The sequence below is a fragment of the Pongo abelii genome, chromosome 22 (assembly GCF_028885655.2).
Source record: "Pongo abelii isolate AG06213 chromosome 22, NHGRI_mPonAbe1-v2.0_pri, whole genome shotgun sequence".
NCBI classification, from domain to species: Eukaryota; Metazoa; Chordata; class Mammalia; order Primates; family Hominidae; genus Pongo; species Pongo abelii.
The window spans coordinates 49,684,546-49,697,520 of NC_072007.2; the positions used below are offsets into that span (position 1 = coordinate 49,684,546).

The 12,975-nt window shown below is 42.7% G+C and overlaps 1 protein-coding gene and 1 non-coding gene across 3 annotated transcripts; both read right to left on the reverse strand.

The window, feature by feature from the left end:
• Positions 1-1,532: 1,532 nt before the first annotated feature.
• On the reverse strand, positions 1,533-8,410 carry HMGN1 (high mobility group nucleosome binding domain 1). Of its 2 annotated transcripts, XM_002830679.6 has the most exons (6): positions 8,178-8,410; positions 7,818-7,850; positions 7,694-7,723; positions 7,564-7,611; positions 4,423-4,551; positions 1,533-2,392 (listed from the first exon to the last, which is right to left on the reverse strand). In XM_002830679.6, exons 1-6 carry the CDS (start codon positions 8,190-8,192, stop codon positions 2,345-2,347), a joined length of 303 nt encoding a protein of 100 aa, XP_002830725.1. In that variant the 5' UTR covers positions 8,193-8,410; the 3' UTR covers positions 1,533-2,344. The 2 variants fall into 2 exon arrangements, with proteins under 2 accessions (XP_002830725.1, XP_024095177.3); XM_024239409.3 differs by lacking the exons at positions 7,564-7,611; positions 7,694-7,723; positions 7,818-7,850; positions 8,178-8,410 and adding an exon at positions 5,101-5,229.
• LOC112130571 (small nucleolar RNA U13) lies at positions 4,628-4,734 on the reverse strand. Its single transcript, XR_002912818.1, has one exon. It is a non-coding gene; the product is annotated as a small nucleolar RNA U13 (small nucleolar RNA).
• Positions 8,411-12,975: the final 4,565 nt, after the last annotated feature.

The following is a 12,975-nucleotide window of genomic DNA, read 5'->3' on the forward strand; positions in this document are numbered from 1 at the left end:
CTGTTCATCACCGTTTCAGGCCTCCATCGTGTAATGACCAACAGCGCTCAGGTGGCTCCTAGTTCTTCCCCATCCCCCAGGGGTTATCAAAGCTTCTTTGCTGTCAGTTCATGACACGTCACTATCCTCTGCATTTGCTTTTACTGTATCCTCACTATTCCCTATAAACTCTGCTCTGGCAGTCTGTGCAGAGATCTATGATCCCATAGGGCTTGTTTTTAAAGGATTCTTGCTAACTCATCAGCCCACAGGCAAAACAACACACCAAGTGTACAGAGGTTTAAATTCTGTTCCAAGGATCCCTATTTAGTGATAACCTCAGCAAGGTCTGTTCTCTGGCCGTTTTCACTGTTGCCAGGTCAACAGTTGCCCCACACCAACTCTAAAGACTATACTTAGAGGGCAAAATGAGAATAGAATGTATATGAAAGCAAATCTGGAAAATACATACCATACTAGATTTAGTTGTAGCTTACTTTTTTGAGACAAGTTTCACTCGTCACCCAGGCGGGAATGCAATGGCGTGAACTCGGCTTACAGCAACCTCTACCTCCTGGGTTCAAGCAATTCTTCTGCCTCAGCCTCCTGAGTAGCTGGGATTACAGATGCCCACCACCAAGCCCACCTAATTTTTTTATTTTTAGTAGAGATGCGGTTTCACCATCTTGGTCAGGCTGTTCTCAAACACCTGACCCCAGGTGATCTACTCACCTCGGCCTCCCAAAGTGCTGGCATTACAGGTGTGAGCCACCACACCTGGCCTACTCTGTACTTTTTTTTTAACCTCATACTAAGAGTTAAGAATTATGTATTTGCTTTGATTCAAAGGATATTGGATTGTTTTTCCCTTAAACCAATATAGTCAAGCAACTTCAAAGGACATAGCAGATATTCAAGCAGTTATGTCTCACGTATCAACCAACAATGAACCACATAATGGTCCCGTATTATATACTGTACCTTCTCTTTAGATACACAAGTACTTACCATTCTATTACAACTCCCTATAGTATTTACATAATAACATGCTGTACAGGTCTGTTGCCTAGGAGCAATAGGTTAAACCATACAGCCTACATAGGTAATAGGCTAGGCCACTGAGGTTTGTGTAAGCACTCTCTATGATGTTCACACAAGAAAACTGCCTTAACAATGTGTTTCTTAGACTGTATCCAGTCAGTGGTGACCCATGACCGTATTAAACAAAAATTAAAACATTTCACTTAAAAAAAAACACCTTTGGATGATCAAATATGGAATTTTTTTTTTTTTTTTGACAGGGTCTCACCCTGTTGCCCAGGCTGGAATGCAGTGGTGCGATCTGGATGCGCTACAACCTCCACCTCCCAGGTTCAAGCGATTCTCCTGGCTCAGCCTCCCAAGTAGCTGGGATTACAGGCACCTGCCACCACACCTGGCTAATTTTTTTTTGCATTTTTAGTAGGGACAGGGTTTCACCATGTTGGCCAGCCTCAAATGTGGAAATTCTGTAAATAAAATTTAAACCAGAATTTAATCCATGTGCTTCAAAATATTTTCATAATTGAGATTTTATTGGTTGAGGATCAGTACAGACATTTCAATTTGTACACAAATCTTAACATACGTAACGAAATTCTAAAAAGCCATGTATTGTAATTCTTTTTTAAAGTTATTCCAGTGACTTTCCAGCTTAAAATTTGGAAGCAAATTTTCCTTAAGAGGCTATCAAGTACCAGTATCTTCACATGTTGGTCAGCTGTTACATACGGCCCACCAGTTCACAACTCAATAGCACATACACTACATATTCAAATTTGTAATCTTTCACAGCACAGTAACAAAGTTGTTAGGAAAACAGGACTACCACAACCAAAGATGTTACAGAGTGCACACAATTCTGACAGAGAGCGCCATGATCAAAGAGTGGTTTTCTTTAGGAAACAATTCTACTAAAAAAACAATATGGTAACAGAAGTAATTTAAAATGTTCAAGACATTAAATGCAGGACTGACTCCATATTGCCATTTAATATGCTTTGTATTATAGGATATAAAAACTAACCCCCCATCTATGGAATGTTAAGCTGACCGCTGACCCCCCGAGACAGTCAGAGCCTCCCATAATTCAATATCCCACACTATTTTCTGGTTGTACCAAAAAATAAACAACCAGCAAATGATTTCACCTCTTAAAAAAAAGCATTTACACTTAAAAAATGGGATGAGGTGGGATTCCCTCCTTCTTAAAAATGTTTCTAGAGCTACTAAAAAACTTGCATTTACAAAATAGTTGATAAAAATATTCCTCTGGATTGTACAAGAAGGGAGACAGGGACCACTGATAAGACATGGTATATAGTTATTAATCAGACTTGGCTTCTTTCTCTCCTGCTTCATCAGAGGCTGGACTCTGCAAAAGAAAGGAAATTGAGATCTTTAGCATTTAACACGTTGTCATTTTATTTATATGCAACTATCAGGTCTTTAAAAAAGTCAATAACCTTTATTATTTGTAAAGTCACCTACTCTTGTTAGAAAGCTTTTGTTAAAACCACTCCTCACCCCAAATCAATACTTGCAGCACTCCCATGGCTATGTGCATGCATCTACAGAGCAGAAAAAAACCGCTGAGTTGCACCACATGTACATTCCAAGCTGAGGTCACTCTGTCTTCTTGTTTCAGCTCTAATGCCGTAAACAACTGTTTTTCCGGTCTACTTAGTGCCACATATTTTACATCTTTGTGCTTTTTACTGATGATTTTGCTGTTTAAAATGGCCCCCATGCATCTTGTTCAAGTGCTATCTAATGTTGCTAAATTCAAGGCTGTGATGTGCCACACAGAGAACGTATGTGTTGGAGAGCTTTGTTCAGGCATGAATTACAGTGCTACTGGTAGTGAGTTCGATGTGAATTTTAACATACATTAAGGCATGTCTAAACAGAAATACACATGTAACAAAGTCACGTATTTTCAGCTGATGAAAATGTTGTGATCAGAGGTTTGTAGGAACCCAATCCTGTATTTCCACTATGTGAAAACGGTTTCATACTTGTGGCAGCCTTGTATTAATAGAACACAGCTATAAACAAGGGAGAACCAACTGTAATTTGATAACATGTACTAGAAGGTCAAGTTCTTCCTTTAAAATCAGAACTAGATTAGCAATGTGATCTTATCATCACACAGTATTTGATGTATGGTTAGAATTAAGTAGTACAGGCTGGGAGCGGTGGCTCACACCTGTAATACCAGCACTTTGGGAGGCTGAGGCGGGTGGATCTCCTGAGGTCAGGAGTTTGAAACCAGCCTGGCTAACACGGCGAAACCCCGTTTCTACTAAAAATACAAAAAATTAGTTGGGTGTGGGGATGCACGCCTGTAATCCCAGCTATTCGGGAGGCTGAGGCAGGATAATCGCTTGAACCTGGGAGGTGGAGGATGCAGTGAGCCAAGATCCCACCACTGCACTCCAGATTGGGCGACAAGAGTGCAATTCCGTCTCAAACAAACAAACAAAAAAACAATTTAAAAAAAAAAAAAAGGAATTAAGAAGTACAAGTTAAAAAAATAATTAAGAAGTACAAGTTAAAAAAATAAACTGTGATTGTAAATTTCTTAATTTAGGAATAAGTAGTTTATAACTTAAGAATTTGATAAATATCAAATATAAACATCAAATACTTAGGTGATATCAAAATTTAAAAATCAATATACTAAATTACTTATCTTTTCTAGCTTAGCTAATATAACAAACATAAAATAAAGGCCTGGCTTAACTGAACCTTGCAGTTCAGTTATTTCTTAAGAAACAGCTTCCAGGCTAGAGGAGTGCAGTGGTGTTCACAACAAATCCATCAAAACCTGTTACAGACTTCTTTGTTCCTTCTCTACTCCCACTGCTTCATTAATAAAAAGAAAAGACATCTTTTCCTCACAGCTTAAAACAATCAAGATTCAGCCTGGCTAACAGACACTGTCTCTAAGAATGAAGATTAATGACACTAGTCTTTTTATTTACTTGATCTATGTTATTATTTAGACCTTTAAGAAAAATACAAACAAAAACATTTTCATTAGAAATGAAAGTGGGAAAAAAATGCCAGGAAAAATGCAAGGGGAATAAATTTTCAAAAATATATTTAAAAGCAACATCCAGAATATAAAAACAAAACAAAGATTGAATTATATCTGAAATTGAGCATATTAAAATTTCTTGCTCTTAAATAAGCCATTTACATATTTACTTTCCAATAAGATAAATCATAGAAAACCATTTGTCCATTCACTTTGGGATACAGTACAAAACTTTGTTCAGTATTATAACGCATACCGTTATCTGCTACAAAAAATGTACAATTTAGTATCTACTGTTCAGAGTCAAAAGCAATCTCTCACACACACACACACACACACACACACACACACACACTTCTGACCTCCTCAGTTTTCGTTTCCCCGTTTTCTGCAGGTAAATCTTCTTTAGTTTCTTGGTTAGCCACTTCGGCCTGTTTCCCCTTTGCTCCCCTTTTCCCTTTTGTTTGCACTTTTTTGTCTGAAGATTTATCCTATGATAGAATAAGAATATATTTTAAGTACAAGCTTTACCCCTTATTTACATTTTGTTTTGCTTTTTCCCCTTCATGTCAGACAAGTAATGGGCCCAATGGTGCTGACTTCATAGCAAGGTTTGAGAGAGGGACATCTCACGCATGAGCGTGAAACCCCAATCTTCAAGCTTATGAAAGGATCTCATTTTGTAGATTGTATCCATAATAGCTGTCATATTAATGTCTATCACACATCAGTTGATACACCTATTACATGAGACAACTTAAGGTCCACCCCAGTCATCAGGAAAACAACGTATGCTAAGGAGATTTTAATAGTACGTGCATGTCAAGCCTCGTTAGACATATGACAAATCCTAAAGCCCGAGCTATATTTCACCACTGTCGCCATCATCCACTATTCTCTACAGTTCCACATGACAGGACAAATGAAGTCGAGTACCAGACGAGTCTCGTCGACTGCATTCCCACCCATCCCCAAATTTGTTGTGAACTTGAACAATACTGTCCTCACAAGACCTTAACCCTCACATTAAGACTAATCACCTGAAAAAAAGCACCATGCCGTACGGTCAGGTTGACTATCCTGCTACAGTTAATCCCTTGATATCATATAATGAGGAACTAAAAGGATCAATTTTGAATTTATCACTTTCATTTAGGTGTTTGAAGAATCTGAAAAGCACAGGTATTAATATATGACCATACTAACTTGACACATTAAGTTCAAAATTTAAGCCATGTTAAAGAAACATAAAAATACTTTTAGATACCATCCATCAATACTGAGAAGAAAGCTTAACATTTATTCCTTGTTAGTAAGTATACAGCAGCAGCTAAATTAGTTTAGCCCCCAGCGGGTGGTATAAAAGACCCATACGCATACTGACCAATTACTTCAGTTAAAGGGCCATAAAGACAAGCAAGTAGAGCTCACAACTTCAATGTTAACATGGGCGGAAAAATCACTGCAGGGTGTTCTGTTCTAATAGGATTCCACAGACAGCATAATGACTTTTAATACTTCAACATCCTTTGAGTAACAAACGATAAATGTATTTGAGACAAAACTGCTACTACACACATTGCTATCAAAGTTTCACAATCACTTCTGTATTTAAGAACTACTCTTTTGTAATCTGATTTCTAAAGATTTCTCATTAATTTCATAATCATTCCAATACAAAAAGTACAAAACTGGGAAACAGTTAAAATAGAATACATAATACCTTGGACTTGAAATAATACCACGTGTAACCATTATCAGCTGAAAAGCTAGATTAAAAAAAAATCAATCAAGTTTCCCAAAGTATAATGTTTGGACCTTCAAAATATTTAGTTCTAGGGAAAGATACAAGTTAGAAGCACACACAGTGACAAGATATGCCTTGAAAACCTGTCTACTGTGTAGTATGATAATCGATACACCAAGTGCTTACGTTCTGTTTAGACTTTAAAGTCTGATCAACCACGACGTCAAAGGTGTATTACAGAAACTAGATGTAAAAATGAACAAATCCCTTCTGCCCTTTTTCCTTTTGGGAAAGCTGACCTCATAGGCTCGTTCCTCAACAAACACTGACATGAATGACTTACCTGTTGGCCTCTCAATTACATCTGATGTCCCAAACCCACTGAGAGTAAAACTTGGAACTGTTTTCATTAAAAAATTCACTTTACAGTAGATCTCAAGATGGACAAAGATAAATAAGGAAAGAAACAAGAAAAATGTAAAGAGGGAAACGGGCAGATATTTCAGCCAATTAGTTAAAAAACACACACACACACACACAATCAAAAAAGATAGGTAATAATATACTGCTCACGCCAACATTTTTAACAAGGTCAGCTAATTTTTTAGGCCTTCAAGTTTCCGTGCTGTTCTAACTGTATACAGAGAATTACCACATGGTCTTCTGGTAATGAGAAATTGCAAGTTGAAAAATACTATTCTCATACCTTCCGTGAAGCTTTATTTTTAAAAGGATCACAAAAACAGAACTTTCTGTTAAAGAAAACATAGTTAATATTTTTACACTCAGCTCTGTACAAAATTTAAATTAAAAAACAAAAAATATCTTTGTTTTATACCTTTATTTAACAAGGACAAATTTAGTAATTACCCAACAACTCCTCAATGTCAAGGAAATTAATCTTGCCTCTTCTGATGATTGTGCAGTGCTAAACTTCTACCTACACTTTTAGGAAAGAGGTGAAGGCATTAACAAAAATTTTTTTTGAGACTTCAAATAGCAAACTCTCACCTAAGTTTTGGATAAAAACTAATCACCCCATGAAGAACATGTAGAGCTTTACAGGTGGTGGTTTCAATGCTATATCCAAACACAAGGCTTATACATGTTTTACACACGTTCTGCTTTTCCACCCTGAAAGTTATCAAACACACGTATACCCAAAGCCAATTTCATTCTACAGACCTGCAATTCCAATCATGCAATCACGAATTTGTTAGGGAGCAGCCAAAATCACGGTTTTGTATAACTGCTGATAAACACTTCCAGAGTAGTGGCGGTTATTTTCTCAGAGATCACAACTTTTTACCTCCTCACCCCCACCCCGTAAAAAGGTTAAGGCTTTCCGAAGTTGGCTTGGAAACTGTATATACAAAAACTTACACGTTCCCTTCCTCCTGGCCTCAGTCCTAACTTGGCTCTTTTATTGTCAAAAAAGGAAGTACAAGCAAGCAATTAAAAGCCAAGCACCAGCCACAATGTACGCAACGCAAAGAATAAATTTCCTTTGTAGACTTAATATTTAATATTTTTTGTCGTCCCAAGTCTCCTGACATCTGCAGCAGCATTAGTGTGATATAGTCCTATAAACCAGGATGAATATATCCATTACATTTTGCCTCGACCAGAAGAAAATTTACCGTAATTATTCAAGTATAAATAAAGCTCAAATAGCTAATCAAAATGGAAAGTTCCGCATTAAGAAGCAGTGTAGCCTAAGGCCCCGCTGCATCCCAATGCGCGTTTCGAGGCCTACCTTCGCTGCTGCCTTCTTCGGCTTCGCTTCCACTTTTGCAGGAGGTTTCTGAAAGACAAAAGTAGCACTGAGCGTCCTCACCCAGGACGACCCGCGGAAAACAAACGGTTACGGGGCTCGCTTTACTTACAGCTGACAACCGCGCCGATCTCCTCTTGGGCTTGGAGAAAGAAAAAGGAGAGTCAGCGAAAAGAGAAGGCAGGTCAGCGGCTCACGGGAAACCCACCACCCCCCGCAGAAGGCCCCGCACTCACCTCTTCCTTGGCGGCGCCTTCGGCGGAGCTGACCTGCGGAGAGAAGGAGACGCACGAATGGAGGCGGGCCGCAGTCCCAGGACTCGCGCGCCCGCCCGGCCCCGAGAACAATGCCCGGCGGCGTGACGTCACGGCTTCCCGCCGCCCCGTTCGAATCGCCCCTCAGTTCCCCCGGCCGCCAAACGTTCCAGAACGCTCGCCACCGCGGCCGCCGAGCGCTCGCCTGCCCGCCCGCTGGTCTCCAAGCGCCTCCCGGGCCCGTCGCCACCGTGGGTGCAACGAGGCCTGGGCCTCGCGGGGCCCGGCGGGGCGGCCGGCGGCGGCTTCAGGGGGCGTGTGCGGGCCGCGGCCGCCGCTCACCTTCCTCTTGGGCATCCTGGCGGCGGGGAAGGTGCGTGCCGGTTGCCTGCGGGCCGCGGCGCGCCGAGAGCCTTCACGAAACTGGGCTGCCTTGCCGCTGCCACTCCTCCCGCCGCCCGAGCTGCTGAGACCCACAGCGGGGGCGGTGGGAGAACCGGATGGAACCGGATTAGGAGCCCGCCTCCTCCTCCCCCCGCGTCCCCGGCCGCGGGCTCCCCCTCCCCGCCGGCCGGGCCGCCCCCCACCCCCGCCCATTGGCTACGGGGCACAGCCCGCGCCCGGAATAGGTGAGGCGGGCCGTCACTCGACCCCGCGCCCCGCCCCCTCCCGGGCGCCCCCACCCCTTTCCGCCGTCTCGCGGGGCCCCAGACCCAGGCGAAGGGGGCGGGGTCCCAGTGGCGCTCCGGCCTCACGGTAGTTTGTTTGAAGCCGAGCTGCAAAGTGCGGTCTGCGCGCTGATTGGCGGACGCACGCCATGTGACCGCGGGTCCCCACCCACAATTCTTCTGGATACCTGGGCGCCTTCAGGCCACTGGTATCTGATCCCTCCTCTCCGGGGTGAATTGGGTTCGAACATTTATAGTTCGTATCTTAGACTGGGAAGGGAGAAGGATAAGGGATACAGGAAGTAGCAAATTTCTCCCGCCTCTGTCGGCAAGAAAGGCTATCCAGGTTTTCCAGCTTCGCAGGCCTGCGTGAAGCGGGCCCTGGTGCGCAGGCGCTGGAGGAGGGCGTGGGAAGGAGAGCCGACGCGGGCTCGGCATGGGCCAGTGCGCAGGCGCGGGGCACTGGCTGCGCTTCCACTCGCGGAGGTCCGCACCTGGGGCTCCGATGCGAGGTTACGGCAGGCGGCCTTTCTGTGTAACTTCCTTCCTTCCTTCATTTCTGTTATTTGAGACAGGGTCTCGTTGTGTCGTCCAGGCTGGAGTGCAGTGATGCGATCACGGCTCATTGCAGCCTCGACCCCTTCGGCTCCAGCGATCGTCCCTCTCCAGCCTCCCAAGTAGCTGGGACCACAGTGCACCATTTTGCCCAGCTAACTTTTGTATTTTTTGTAGAGAGGGGGTTTCACTATGTTGCTCAGCATGGTCTCCAACTCCTAGGCTCAAGCGGTCCTCCCGCCTCGGCCTCCCAAAGTGCTGGGGATCCAAGCTGTGGAACTTTCTTCAGATTTCCCTGGAGGACTGCAGGTGCACGAGGGTCGTTTCTGGGCCCAGAGTAGGGCAGCTCTCAGATTGCAGCTCCTGAGAGCCGTGCGCGACCGTCTCCAGCACTCGCGGACCCCCAGAGGGCTGTTTTATTTTCTCCATAGCATTGATTGAATATATATCCTTATACATTCCATATGTATCTCAGGAAGAATACACAAGGAAGTGGTACCAGCGGTTGCCTCTGGGGAAAAGTGGGAAGATTGAGGGTAAAATTTCCCTTTTCTCTTGTGTAATTTTTTTTCACTTTCCTATCTGCATGGATTACCTTAAAAAAATTCAACGTTAGAGAGTACGCAAGTTTGTGGCACAAGCATGTACTGAGCACCTGCCCTGTGGCAGGCTCCGTGAAGTCCCTGGGGTAGAGAGAATCCAGGTTTGTATCCCAAGCACTGGGTCTAGTAATTTAATGGGGATAGGAAGTACTCAATTGGCCTAGTAAAGAAATGGGAAGCCATCGGCAGGGGGATCAGCATATTTCAAGGCATGCTGACTTAGTAGAGTGTGGCAGCCCACCAAGACCTTTAAAGTGGCAGGGATGGAGATATGAAAAATGGACGTAAAGATCAGGGAAAAGAGGCAGAAAAAAATAAGAGCAGCCCGTCATGGAGTTCGATCATTATCCAAAGATTGGGGGATACTGCAAGGTCTTGAGCAAGGGAACTCTATGCTTTTGGACTTACCTCATAAAGAACTTTCTCCCTTAAGAACCAAAGATGCGCTAGGCCAGAGGTGACAACTGACGGTCCACAGATGTTTTCTTTGGCCTAGTTTTTTTAAGTTGCCAACACGAACAAATGGAGCAGCCAGAACTCAAATGAAAAACTATTTGGCAGTAGATTCCACTACTCATCAGCATGGGAGTTTTGACCTTCTCCGTTTCTGACCTGAGCTGGTTCACCCTTTCATAGGCAAACTTGTGGGTCTTTTGCTCCCTGGAAAGTCACCATAGTGATGCTAACGACCTGATCAGTATAACACACTATAGCCCAGAACTGGATTCAAGCAATCCTCCTGCCTCAGGTTCCCAAGTAGTTGGGACTACAGGCATGTGCCACCATGTCCAGTTGGCAGTATGTTTTAAACCTAAACAGACACTTTCAGGACTCAGTCATTCCACTCCTAGAAAGGTACACAACAAAAATACTTGTATATTTTCACCAGAAGACATGAAATAGAATATTTATAGCCGAACAATTTGTTATAAGCCCAAACAGCAACCTAAATGCCAGTCAACAGAAGAATAGATGAATAAATGGAAGACCGTCAGCAATGAAAATGACCCATATGCAACTACATACAACAATGTGGATTAATTTCACTAGCATAATGTTGAGAGAAAGATACCAGATCCAAAAGTGTGTATATTGTGTGATTTTATTCATATAATGTACAAAAGCAGGCAAAACTAATCAAGTCTGTTAGAAGTCAGGATAGTGCTTCCTGGTTGGGGTTGAGGTGGGGAGCTAGCGACTGGAGGAGAGAGCAATGGAAAAATTTGAGAGGCTGGTTATTCATGCTCGGTTTCTTGATCTGCATGTTGGTTGCACTGTGTTCACTTCATGAATACTAATTGAGCTTTTCACCTACGTATACATTTCTGGATATATATAAGTTTTTGTTTTTTGTTTTTTTGGTTGTTTTTTTTTTTTTGAGACGGAGTTTCGCTGTGTCACCCAGGCTGGAGTGCAGTGGTGCAGTCTCGGCTCACTGCAAGTTCCGCCTCCTGGGTTCACACCATTCTCCTGCCTCAGCCTCCCGAGTAGCTGGGACTACAGGCGCCCACCACCATGCCCAGCTAATTTTTTGTATTTTTAGTAGAAACAGGGTTTCACCGTGTTAGCCAGGATGGTCTCGATCTGCTGATCTCGTGATCTGCCCGCCTCAGCCTCCCAAAGTGCTGGGATTACAGGCATGAGCCATCGCTCCTGTCCTATAGTAAAGTATTTTTTCAACATGTCAGAGTCAGAAATTTTCACTTACAAATTTAGCTCTTCCACTTCTCTTGGCATCCTTTGGGCATGTGTTCCACAGACTGCATTTGACCTTGTATCTTGTAAGGAGGTGTTCTTTCTCCAGTTGCCAAGGTTCCAGACCTGCTGATTTCACTCCTTTGTGTTTCCTACCAGGCTTCTGGAAGAATTTTAGTTTGTGATGCCCACGTATAAGTGTAGGTTATATATAGATATCACCTTTTACATTTTCATTTAGTTTTGGAAGATGCGTTTCTGTGATTCAGAATTCCAAAGATTCCATCCTGGGCAACAACACAAGACCCCGTCTCTACAAAATTAAAAAAAAAAAAAATTAGCTGGGTGTGTGGCACACACCTGCAGTTCCAGTTACTCAAAATGCTGCGGTGGAAGGATCACTTGAGCCCAGGAGGTCGAGGCTGCAGTGAGCTATGACTGTGCAGTCCACTGCACTCCAGCCTGGGTGACAGAGTGAAATCCTGTCTTAAAGGAAAAAAAAATTCCAGAGGAACAAAAAAATTTCCAGAGATGTCTGCCTTCTGCTTCTGTTCCCCCTGGCTCTCTACTTCTAAGAAGAAACCAATGTTGCTGCTTCTTAGGTATCTCTCTTGAGATATTTTATAGAAGCAAATTAATATATGTTCTTTTCTTCCTCCTTTATTTTTACACTGTTTGGTACCCATGCGTTTTCACTTAACAATACAGATTGTTTTTTATCAGTCCTTTACAAATTCTTCTTTCTTTTTATTACTGCATTATATTCCACCATATAGATGGAACAAACATTGTTAAAAATTGTGACAAAGTACATATAACATTTATCACCTCAAACATTTTCAGTGAAAAGAAGAATGAAAATGAGTGAGGAAAGTTTATGAAACTTATGGGACACCTCCATGCAGCCAATATATGCATTATGGGAATCCAAGAAAGAGCACAGAAAGAGAAAGGGATGGAAAACTTACTTGAGGAAATAATGACAGAAAAATTCCCAAATCTGGAGAGGAAAACAAACATCCATCCCCATGAAGCCTATAATACTGAAAATACTTAAGCATAATGAGGTTCTCGAGACACATAATCAACTTGTCAAAAGTCAAACACAAAGGATCTTGGGCTGAGCACAGTGGCTTATGCCTGTAATCCCAGCACTTTTGGAGGCTGAGGTGGATGGATCATTTGAAGCCAGGAGTTCAAGACCAGCCTGGCCAAAATGGTGAAACCCTGTCTCTACTAAAAATACAAAAATTAGCTGGGTGTGGTGGTGCATGCCTGTAATCCCAGCTACTCAGGAGGCTGAGGCACAAGAATCTCGAACCTAGGAGGCGAAGGTTGCAGTAAGCTGAGATTGTGCCACTGCACTCCAGCCTGGGCAACAGAATGAGACTCTGTCTCAAAAAAAAAAAAAAAATCTTGAAAGCAACATGAGAAAAGTGACTCATCACATACAAGAGAGCCACTGTAAACTATAAGCAAATTGTTCAGCAGAAATCTTGCAGGCCGGGAGAAAGTGGGATTCAAAGTGCTGAAAGAACTAAGTATTCTTAGTGCCAAGAAAGAATACTATACTTGGCAAAGCTGTCAGAAATCAAGGAAAGATAGACTTCCCAGACAAAC